Consider the following 10,643-nt stretch of genomic DNA (forward strand, 5'->3'; position numbering starts at 1 on the left):
GAGGGGATTAGGAGCATCACAGCTGGAAGGGGAGGGGACCCGCGCCTGAGTACCCAGGAACAGGTGCTCTCTGCTTGTAATTTTCAGGTCCTGCCCGGTAAGTGTCGATGGGGGAGAGGGAGACTGGGAACACCAGGCCTTGCCCTTCCTTTCCTTCCCTGGAGGGGCCAAAACTCTCCCTCCTCCTTCCCTCTTGGGGGTGAGTGGGAGGAAAAGAGGATGTTCTCTTGCCCCCTGTCCTTTAAGTCTGTCCCCCAATCACCCCCACCCCCACCCTAATACAATCCTTTCCAGCCCTGGAGGCCCTTCGTCTCCAAGCTGGGCCGCAGCATCCCTCTGCTCGGTTCTCCTCCTTCCCAGCCCCACAAGCGTCGGGTCCAGGTTGCCAGTTCCTCCATCCCCACAGCCTCAGCATCTCCTCAGCATCTCCGCGCCATCTCCTCCAACCAGGCCACATCTGCATCCCAACCCTCCCTCCACACCCAGATCCCAGGACCCGCACCCATCCTTGCCCCCCACCCCCCAGAACTCGGCCAGGCTCTCACCTCGGGGGCTCCGCGGCCGCAGCACAAAAGGCGGCGCTGCTGCAGCTCAGCTCCGGATGCTGCTCCCGCCTCCTCCTCCTTCTCCTCCTCCTCCTCCCCCCGCTGCCCTCCACCGGACCCGGGGCGCTGTCACTAGCGATGCTCGGGCGATGTCCGGGTGCACGGGCGTCTGCCCCAGCTTTTTGCCCCCACCCCTTGACCCCTAGCCAGTCCCCACTCGGCTTGAACTCCCGCTCCTTCCAAGGCCCCCGCCCCTGGCCCCCCGGGACGGACACGCCCTGAGCGGAGGATGCTGCGCTGGAGCCGCCGGCCTCTTAAAGGAGCCCGCTGCTGCCATCAGCGCGCTCCAGGTTGGTCCCTGGCCCGCCTGGGCCCCGCACCTTCCTGCTGGAGGTGCCCTGTGTGTGGGGGGTCCCACCTTGGGCCTTATGCTGATTCCATAGGAACCCCCTTTGACTCTTCCTTACACCCCGAGAGAGCAGCCCCTCAGATGGGATTCTCAGCGCTCTAGCATTGCTCCCCTGTCAGAGATCTTGCCTGCTCTTTCCCATAATTGTCACAACTCCAATTTCATCCAATTGGAATGCGCTCAGCTCTAGGCCTGCTCCTCCTCCAGTGTTCCTGGATGACCCCTCACTGTCATTCCAAGATTCCTCTGGACCTCCAACCCTGGCTCAGAACAAGACATCTCTTCCTTGACTTATTCTCAAAACACTCATTAAAATCACTTTTTTTTCTGGTGGGTGTGATTCTCTCTCTCCCCAAGGTCACAAGATTTCCCCTATATCTTTCAGCCCAGTGGTTGCGTGAATTTGAGAAGGAAGAGAATGGGGCTCTGGGACCCCCAAATACGTGTCTGTCGGCACTTAGTCGATTATCTTAGGTGTCCAGACTTCCCTCTTGCTTTCTTCAGCGGAGAGACCCAAGATTCACGACAGAGGAAATGAGACCTTCAGGTGCGGCAGTCCTTCTTATCTTGTCCCATGAGTACAGCCTGACTCTAAGGCCCCTGGAGGTTCCTAGGGAGTAAAGAGAGGTTTACAGGGGCCATTCTAAAAAGGCTTTAGAATAGAAACAAAACCTGAAGGGAGATGAAGAACGTAAGGAAGTTTTTGTGACACCGAGGCCAAAGGGCTAGGAGCTTAGGATACGAGTTGAGAGGGAACTATTTGAGATGGACACAGATCTACAACTCCAGCGCCCGCGGAAACAGAGAACAGTCGCCTGTCGCGACTAGATTAAGGTCCACCCTCCCATACCACAAGGAGCCATGATCCGACAGCAGCATCCCCGCACCAATCACCACCTTTTCTTAGGAAAGAGGCGGCAGGGTCAAGGAGGGGCTGACTTTTCCTTGTCCCCGCCCATTTAGGCAAAGTAACCAATCTCATTGTGCCTGGAGGACGTATATGCAATCGGAATAACCAATTACACCGCGAAGCTTCTGGTGTGTGTTAACACTGCCCACCCAGCTGCGACAAGAATGGCGCGGGAACTCTTGGGTTCTGTAGTTTTCTCGTGATTCAAAAGGCCCGCTGCTCGAGTTAGCTTTTATCGCCCCGCAAGCCGCTTTTCACCGCCCCTAGTATGTATGTCCATGGCCTCACGACCCAAGAGAGGGGAGATGCGAAAGGAAGGAGGCGAGACGATATTGAAAAAGCAAATAAATAGCCTTCGTTCCAGGTGCGACAGCGGAAGGGTCCGCTCCTCTAAAAGGTTGTGCAGCCAGCTTGGGCGAAACACGCGGAGGGTTATGGGGCGAATAGCTCTCCCCTCGATGGAAACCTACGAAGGAAGGTGGGCGGGGGACTCCATATCCCAGCGTGCCCCGCGCCGGGCCCTGCCGGCCGCGACTCCGGGCTTGGCCCCGGCCCTAGCTCGTCTGTGGTGTACTGGGACGCGTGGAGGCTACAGTCACGGTGGCGCCCGCGGGGACGGAGGAGGGAATGAGTGAAGAGGAGCAAGGCTCCGGCACTACCACGGGCTGCGGGCTGCCTAGGTGAGCCGCCTCGTACCAGTCCCTGCAGGGCGAAAAACGTGGGGCGGTGCGGAGTGTGTAGCTGCGCGGCCCCAGCATGCACCTGGCCTGGGGGTTGTTCCCGGCAAGCACCGGGATAGTGGGCAGTGGTTCCCGGCATTCACCGGGGCTGTGGCTACTACCTTCAGCTTTAAATAGTTTGGGGTTGGCCTGGTTCCCAGCCTGCACTGAAGCACTGGGCTTTATGCCGCCACGTTCTAGTGCATTTGGTGGGTACTGGGTTCCTGGCCTGCAATGTGTCAGGGGGCATGCACTTCAACCTGCACTGGGGCACAGGATCCCTGCCTTAACTGTGACAGGAACAGAACAATGCATTCCCTCCTTGCCTTGGGGTAGTGGACCCTGCTTTCCCAGCCTGCACCTCCACTTGGAACCCAGCCAATGGATGCTATACTGTCTGGGGTCCCCTGGACCCTATGTTCCACTGATATCCTAGGTCTGCTATGGCAGTGCTTGGCCAAGTGGGTGCAGAGAGGGGAAGTGTGATGTGGGTCTGTGCCCCTTCCCCCAGTATAGAGCAAATGCTGGCCGCCAACCCAGGCAAGACCCCGATCAGCCTTCTGCAGGAGTATGGGACCAGAATAGGGAAGACGCCCGTGTACGACCTTCTCAAAGCCGAGGGGCAAGCCCACCAGCCTAATTTCACCTTCCGGGTCACCGTTGGCGACACCAGCTGCACTGGTGAGGAAGGCTTGGGCAGCCTGGCTGGGGTGTGCATTCACAGGGCCCCGTGGCTTTGTTTATTGGAGTCTCTCTCTTCACAGTCTTCTTCAAGGCCAGTGAGGGAAGGAGAGATTTCAGGGGAAAAGCTACTGACTGCATTGGGAGAACAGGGCTGTGAGAAGGTGGGTAGGACTTGGGAGAGTTAGAGGAGCGAGCAGGACTGCCACAGTGATCCGACAGGTCTTCATCACCCCAGAGGAAAAGAGATAAACTGGTATCTCAGTGGAGCAGTTGGAGTGACTGCCTTCTGTGTTGGGCTCTGTTCCAGGTGCTTAACCAAATTTGCATTTAATCTTAAGCCTCAGTCTAACCAGTGATGTGGGTGTTAGTATACCCATGTTGGGTATGAGGAAACTGAGTATTAGTGATAGTGACTTGTGCAAGATCACATGGTCTAGTGAGCAGCAAAGCAGGGCTTTGACTCCAGAGCCTACCTTCTCTTTTTTCAGCCATCTCTATTTATTGAGGGAAAAGAAAGTGCCTTGCAAAGGAAAGTAAGGCAGCAATAGAATCTCTACCTAAGGTGTTTGAGCTCAGAAGTCCTGCCTGGCATGGGTTGATTCTGAGAGCTAATGGAAAGATAAGGGCTCGTCTTCTTCCTTCTTTTTTTTTTTTTGAGACAGAGTCTCACTTTGTTGCCCTGGATAGAGTGCCCTGATGTCCTCAAACTCTTGGGCTCAAGTGATCCTCTTGCCTCAGCCTCCCAAGTAGCTGGGACTATAGGTGCCTGTAACAATGCCCAGCTATTTTTTAGAGACAGGGGTCTCAGCTCTTCTTGCTCAGGCTTATCTCGAACCTGTGAGCTCAAGCAGTCCACCTGCCTTGGCCTCCCAGGGTGCTAGGATTACAGGCGTGAGCCACCATATGATAAGGGCTCTTCTTTCAGCAATTATTGAAACACTTGATTCACTGGGAGGAGGTTGGTCATAGGGGGGCTTGGTTGACTCTCTCTGGCTGCAAGGAGAGAGGCTGTGGGATTCTGGTTTCTCTTCTGTCCTTCCAGTGACCTCCAGTATTGCTCACGCCCCCTCTCTCAGGTCAGGGCCCCAGCAAGAAGGCAGCCAAGCACAAGGCAGCTGAGGTGGCCCTCAAACACCTCAAAGGGGGGAGCATGCTGGAGCCGGCCCTGGAGGACAGCAGGTGAGGGAGGAACAGCCAAGGCATCCTAGAAGCCCTGCCAGGAACCCAGGCCCCTGCACCAAACCTTTTTTCCCTTAGGGCTGGCCTGGTGACAGTTAGCCACCCTGACCTGGCCTCTTCCTAATAATTTTCCTCTGGACCCAAACAGGGTACTTCTAAGGCTTTTGCTTTGTGAAGAAGTCTGGGGGGAATAGGCAGTCCCATTGAGGAGTTGTGGCTGTAGTTTGGGCCCGGGTTAGGGAGGGAAAGGGGCGGAGATTGAGGCTACAATTGCTCTCCACATTGCCTCCTGATTCCAGCCAGATGTCCTTTCCTCTTTCACACTTGGGTTGGAGTATGTTTCTCCCATGGTTCTTGGGTACAAAGAGATCCCCTTTTCTCAGTCTTTTTGATCTAGTGTTTGGCATGAAGGATACCAAAAGGAGGAAGTTGTTGATTGACCCTCCCTGAGTCCTTGGCTCAATTGGGAAAGAGTTCTCTTAAGGCATGGGCAGGTCAGGAGGACCTGGGTTCCCCACCCCTCCATTTCCCCTACACGGGGTTTGAATCAAAGGCCCCCTTTCCCTCGGGAAGTTCTTTTTCTCCCCTAGACTCTTCACAGCCTGAGGACGTTCCAGTTTTTACTGCTGCAGCAGCTGCAACTCCTGTTCCATCTGCTGTCCTAACCAGGTATCTGTATCCCCTGACTGCCTGAGGGGTCAAGGAAGGGGTCCTGACTCCTGGCCCCTCAGCCCTTGGATCCAGGCTGGTCAGGCATGAGGAAGTCTGAGCGCAAACAGAATAGAATAGTTTGGAACCAGATTGTGAAGAATTTGCACCAACTGGTAAGCTCTTGAGCAAGAAGTAATTTATGATTTTTTTTTTTTGAGGCAGAGTCTTGCCCTGTCACCCAGGCAAGAGTGCCATGGTGTCAGCCTAGCTCCCAGGACTCTCAAACTTCTGAGCTGATCCTCCTGCCTCAGTCTCCTACAGGTGTCTGCCACCAGGCTCAACTAAATTTTTTATTTTTAGTAGAGACAGAGTCTTGCTTTTGCTCAGGCTGGTCTCAAACTCTTGAACTCAAGGAATGCTCCCACCTTGGCCTCCCAGAGTGCTAGGATTACATGTGTGAGCCACCATGCCTGGCCTGATTTATGATTTACAAATAGTCATGTGGATGATGTTTGGCCATTTTTAAAGGTTGCAGGGCCCTTTTTCTTTTCTTTTTGAGACAGAGCCTCAAGCTGTCCCCCTGGGTAGAGTGCCATGGCATCACAGCTCACAGCAACCTCCAACTCCTGGGCTCAAGCGAGTCTCATAGGCGCCTGCCACAACGCCCAGCTATTTTTTGGTTGCAGCCATCATTGTTTGTTGGGCCCGGGCTGGATTTGAACCCGCCACCTTAGGTGTATGTGACTGGCACCTTAGCCACTTGAGCCACAGGTGCCAAGCCTCAGGCCCCTTTTTCTTCTGGGTTGACCACATGATGGTCCCATGTTTGCATCTCATCAGGTGCTTCTGGGGATTTGCTATATGACCCACCTCCTAACCATCCTGGTGAGATGGTACCCAAGTGTTCCAGAATTGAAGTGGGCCTGGGACCTAGGGCCCATGAGTAGAAGGTGAAGGAAGCAGGCAGGGCAGAGAGCTGCCTGCCTGGTGTGTAATCAGGAGATGGTAGTGGGAGAAACTAAACCAGTGGTTAAGGCCTTGGGCTCATAGGTAACCTCAGAAGGAACATGGCTCTGGGTCCTTTCTCCTTCAGGAACCCTCCCATGGAGATGCAGCCTCCTGTCTCCCCTCAGCAGTCTGAGTGCAACCCTGTTGGTGCTCTACAGGTGTGCCCATTCCTCATTTTCCATGCATGCCTGTCTTCCCTTGAACCATGGGCTGTGAGGGAAGGTTATCTTGTACTCAGGGTTTTTCTTTTCTTTTCTTTTTTTTTTTTTTTGAGACGGAGCCTCAAGCTATCCCCCTGGGTAGAGTGCCATGGCATCACGCTCACAGCAACCTCCAAGTCCTGGGCTCAAGCGAGTCTCCTGGCTCAGCCTCCCAAGTAGCTGGGACTACAGGCGCCCACCACAACGCCTGGCCATTTTTTGGTTGTAGCCATCATTGTTGTTTGGCAGGCCCGGGCTGGGGATTCGAACCCGCCACCTTAGGTGTATGTGGCTGGCGCCTTAGACGCTTGAGTCACAGGCGCCGAGCTGTACTCAGGGTTTTTCTGTCCCACTCTTGTCTTTCCTCTCACCTAGAGTCTGAGGCTCCGGGGGGGAGGGTGGGTACTAGTGTGATTATGAGGATCCTTTTCTCACTCAGCCTTATGCATCCTATCTCTCCCCCAGGAGCTTGTGGTGCAGAAAGGCTGGCGATTGCCAGAGTACACAGTGACCCAGGAGTCTGGGCCAGCCCACCGTAAAGAATTCACCATGACCTGCCGAGTGGAGCGTTTCATTGAGATTGGTAACTGGGCAGATGGGGGTGTCACAGCTCCTATCTGTGGCACTCCAGCCCCAGCTACAAGGCCACTCTGAGGCTCACTCTGCCACACCCCTGCTCTCCTTGCTCCACAGTCCCTGGTTTAGTGCCTCCCTCCCAGCTGCTGCTTTGTACCCTGTCTCTTCCCTCTTCTATCTGACTGGGTTCTCAGGTGCAAGGGCAAGTCCTGAGTTCCTTTTCCATTTGACATCCATTGGAAGGAGTCTCAATCCAAATAGTTCTGCTGGGAATCGTAACTCAGCAACTCTCTCCCCACACACAGGCAGTGGCACTTCCAAAAAACTGGCAAAGCGTAATGCAGCAGCTAAAATGCTGCTTCGAGTGCACACAGTGCCTCTGGATGCCCGGGACGGCAATGAAGCAGAACCTGATGATGATCACTTCTCTATTGTGAGTGTGGGGGCCAGGTGTCATGGGCCACTCCATGCCAGGACAGGACATCAGGGGCTTGGGTCTGTGACTCCAGAATAAGCCTCTCTGGGTCCCATGCCTGCTTCACCCCAGCTTCCTTGGGCCCACTCTGGGCCTCGACTGTAGGCCCATCTGCTGAGTTAGCCCGTGGCAGGGGTCTTTTTGATTTCTTTTACTGGGATGAGGGAGGCTTCCTGGCCATAGTGAGATGGGCCAGGCAGGAATTGATTGGGGGGAGGCAACCTGAAGGAAGCATTTTTTGGGCTTTTTTCTCCTTGGCCATTGAATGTCTAAGTGCCTGGATCCCACAGTTTCTAGCTATCCCCATCTTATCAGGGTGTAGGCTCCCGCCTGGATGGACTTCGGAACCGGGGCCCAGGATGCACCTGGGATTCTCTGCGAAACTCAGTGGGAGAGAAGATCCGGTCCCTCCGCAGTTGCTCCCTGGGCTCCCTGGGTGCTCTGGGCCCTTCCTGCTGCAGTGTTCTCAGTGAACTCTCTGAGGAGCAGGCCTTCCATGTCAGCTACCTGGATATTGGTATGACTAGTTGGGAGCTAGGGGATGGTGGGCCTGGAACAAGCAAGTACAAGGGGTCAGGAGGGGATGACAATGTGGGAATGCACCTTTCTCTTCTCACCCACCACTGCCTCCCTCCTCTTTCCTGGTCTCCAGAGGAACTGAGCCTGAGTGGGCTCTGCCAATGCCTGGTGGAACTGTCCACCCAGCCAGCCACCGTGTGTCATGGCTCTGCAACCACCAGAGAGGAAGCCCGTGGTGAGGCTGCACGCCGTGCCCTTCAGTACCTCAAGATTATGGCGGGCAGCAAGTAAAGCCCCAGCTGGACTCATGGATGTGCACCCTTTACTCCCAGCTCTTTCACCCTTGGGGCCCATGCATTTGCTCAGCTCTGGTACCCTCTGAAAGTGCCATCGCTATCTCTGACACAGACTGCCTTGAGGTGAAGGAAGGCAAAGCAAGGAGCCAGGGACCACAGGGCCTGAGCCAGCTCAGGATCCATCCTCACTTGATTGTTGATGATGACAGTGAAATTGCAGCTTCTCTACTAAAGCCCAGAATAAATGTGCTGCTCCTCAGATTCTTCAGTCCTGTTCTGTATCCCTGTGGAGTATGAGGTGAATGGCAGAGGTCAGCACCATGTTAATTCTTCCTAGTGGCAGGAGGCTGCATGTGGTGAACTCCAGAACCCTATCAACCCCATTCCTTGAGAGTTTGGTTTGGTAGAGATGGCGGGGTGGTCTTTCTTCCCAGCCCTTTACAATCACATACAGACACACAAGGATTCAGAAGCCAGACAGCTTTATTTGGGGGGCACATGTGGCACTTCTGGGTATGGGCTTTGCATGCAAACATGTCAAGCGGTGACATGTCACTTCTTCCCAAAGCGTTGAGGGGCAGCCAAGCTCCAGAACTGGGAACTCAGCCCCTCTCCAGCCCGGGGACTCAGCCGTTCATTGTTCCAGGTCCTCCGGGTATTTCTGCCAAACCTTAGGAGAGATTTGTTCTCATATGTAGGTCTCCTTCTCTGGCCCCCTTCCTTCACTTCCGCTGTCCCCTGCCCTTTCTTCCCCAGCTCCTACCATGCTTGTGTCCCTTTTAGACTTACCTCTGTGGCTGAAACAGGAAGGCTGGGCTCCGGCCAGGTCTCTCCATGGCCAGGAGCAGGGAGTGCAGGAGTGACCTGGGGGTCTGGGCATCTTGTGGTAGGAGAGGTCCATTGTCTTCCTCCTATAGTAAGGGGGCATCCGGGAAAGAAGGTGGGCAAATGCCCTGGACACTTTAAGTCACAAAGGGGAAGATTATAGGTTTTGAGGACTTAGTGAAGACCTTGGCAGCCAGAGAGTGCCTGAACCAAGTACTCAACTGTTAAAAGAAAAATGGTGACATGGGGATGGAGGTGTCACTTACCACGAAGACATGGTCTCCATCTTGGACCCCTGGACCTTCAGCGTGGCTCCAGTGCATTAACAGCAGCACCAGCAACACAGCAGCCTGCCTGGAATCCATGCTGCCATCCGCTTTCCTACAGCCACACCAGCCTCTTATACCTGCTGTCCCCAGTCCTCCACCCCCAACAGCAGCCTGGGGGAATCTAGCACAGGCAATGGAAATGCATGGCTCCATTAGGAGCCTCCTGGGATCCCCTCCTATGACCGCCTTGGGACTTCCTGCTCTCAGTCTCCAGCCCCTAGCCCCACGCCTGAGGTTATAGACTTTATTAGATGCATAAATCCTGTCTCCAGAGCTCAAGAAGCAACATTAATTGCAGATGCTTTGTCAGAGCCTGGCCCTGGGGAGCCTTTACAAGAACCCCCAATTCCTCAACAGGTTAGAGAGCTTCAATTTATCACCTTCCCTCCTAACTTGTAAACTAAATTCCTGTCAAGAGGGTTTAGGTACTATATGTTCTGGAAGAGAAGCTTCAAGAAGAGATGAGCCAGGGTCAAATCTGGCCAGGATGACACAGCTTGGTCCTCTCCCTGCTGGTGTCAGTGGTCAGGATCACATAGCTCTTTCCCACCTGTTTGGTGCCTTTTGGAGAGTTAAAAATGGAATCACTACTACAAGATTTTCTTGTCCATAGAAAAGTAAGATACAGAGGGAGACTAAAGGTTTCTGGAGCCTACAGAGAGTGGATGTGGCCACAAATCTTTGTAGATAGACCCAATATTCATCAGAAAGTGAGGCTTTGGGCCTGGCATGGTGGCTTATGCCTGTAATCCCAGCACTCTGGGAGACTGAGGCAGGGGGGTTGCTTGAACTTAGGAATTCAAGACCAGCCTGAGCAAAAGTGAGACCTGGGTCTCCACTAAAGAAATAGAAAAACAGCTAAGAGGATCTCTTGAGACCAAGAGTGGGAGGTTGCTGTGAGCTATGATGACACAGCACTCTACCAGGGCGACAGCTTGAGGCTCTGTCTCCCACCAAAAATAAAAAAAAGTGGGGCTTTAGACTGACATCCCCCTCCCTAGGAGCTGCCCTCCATAGCTGAATCGCTGCTGCCACCCTGTGGTCACAGCTCCTTACTGCCAGCGGTTCCCTTTTTCTACACTAGAGCTCTTTGAAGAGGAACCTGGAAGGGTGAAACAGAGTATAGGTCCCAGGGCCCTGACTCCCGAAAGTCCCAGAAGGGCAGGAGGGGGATGCTGTGGAACTGGACCAGCATGTATCTCACCTCGCCCTAGTCCCCACAGCAGTTTCCTTCTAATCCCAGACCTCGTGCCTGAGCACCCCCATGATGGTTCTCTAGCCTGTGCCAAAGAGGTACCATGACTTTTTTTTTTTTTTT

At 54.2% G+C, this 10,643-nt stretch overlaps 2 protein-coding genes across 4 annotated transcripts; one reads left to right on the forward strand and one right to left on the reverse strand.

The window, feature by feature from the left end:
- Window positions 1-2,013: 2,013 nt before the first annotated feature.
- On the forward strand, window positions 2,014-8,430 carry TARBP2 (TARBP2, RISC loading complex RNA binding subunit). 3 transcript variants are annotated; one of them, XM_003790437.2, is made up of 9 exons: window positions 2,014-2,544; window positions 3,095-3,264; window positions 4,344-4,446; window positions 5,020-5,115; window positions 6,191-6,263; window positions 6,771-6,888; window positions 7,187-7,314; window positions 7,672-7,873; window positions 8,009-8,430. In XM_003790437.2, the coding sequence occupies exons 1-9, from the start codon at window positions 2,492-2,494 to the stop codon at window positions 8,164-8,166; spliced, it is 1,101 nt and encodes a 366-aa protein (XP_003790485.1). In that variant the 5' UTR covers window positions 2,014-2,491; the 3' UTR covers window positions 8,167-8,430. The 3 variants fall into 3 exon arrangements, with proteins under 3 accessions (XP_003790485.1, XP_012661081.1, XP_023369351.1); XM_012805627.2 differs by lacking the exon at window positions 2,014-2,544 and adding an exon at window positions 2,669-2,792; XM_023513583.1 differs by lacking the exon at window positions 2,014-2,544 and adding an exon at window positions 2,696-2,792 and having other exon boundaries at window positions 3,100-3,264.
- A 206-nt stretch (window positions 8,431-8,636) lies between these two features.
- Window positions 8,637-9,567, reverse strand: NPFF (neuropeptide FF-amide peptide precursor). The gene is made up of 3 exons (XM_003790438.3): window positions 9,263-9,567; window positions 8,961-9,082; window positions 8,637-8,841 (listed from the first exon to the last, which is right to left on the reverse strand). Exons 1-3 carry the CDS (start codon window positions 9,476-9,478, stop codon window positions 8,724-8,726), a joined length of 456 nt encoding a protein of 151 aa, XP_003790486.2. The 5' UTR covers window positions 9,479-9,567; the 3' UTR covers window positions 8,637-8,723.
- Window positions 9,568-10,643: the final 1,076 nt, after the last annotated feature.

The sequence above is a fragment of the Otolemur garnettii genome, unplaced genomic scaffold, assembly GCF_000181295.1.
Source record: "Otolemur garnettii isolate 467f Iridium unplaced genomic scaffold, OtoGar3 scaffold00043, whole genome shotgun sequence".
Classification (NCBI taxonomy): domain Eukaryota; kingdom Metazoa; phylum Chordata; class Mammalia; order Primates; family Galagidae; genus Otolemur; species Otolemur garnettii.

Coding starts and splice junctions, on each gene's coding strand:
- TARBP2 (XM_003790437.2), top strand. CDS start 2,492: ATGAGTGAAGAGGAGCAAGGCTCCGGCACTACCACGGGCTGCGGGCTG. Junction 2,545..3,094: donor ACGGGCTGCGGGCTGCCTAG/GTGAGCCGCCTC, acceptor CCCTTCCCCCAG/TATAGAGCAAATGCTGGCCG. Junction 7,315..7,671: donor ATGATGATCACTTCTCTATT/GTGAGTGTGGGG, acceptor CCATCTTATCAG/GGTGTAGGCTCCCGCCTGGA.
- NPFF (XM_003790438.3), bottom strand. CDS start 9,478: ATGGAGCCATGCATTTCCATTGCCTGTGCTAGATTCCCCCAGGCTGCT. Junction 9,083..9,262: donor ATGGAGACCATGTCTTCGTG/GTAAGTGACACC, acceptor CCCTTACTATAG/GAGGAAGACAATGGACCTCT. Junction 8,842..8,960: donor TTCCTGTTTCAGCCACAGAG/GTAAGTCTAAAA, acceptor ATCTCTCCTAAG/GTTTGGCAGAAATACCCGGA.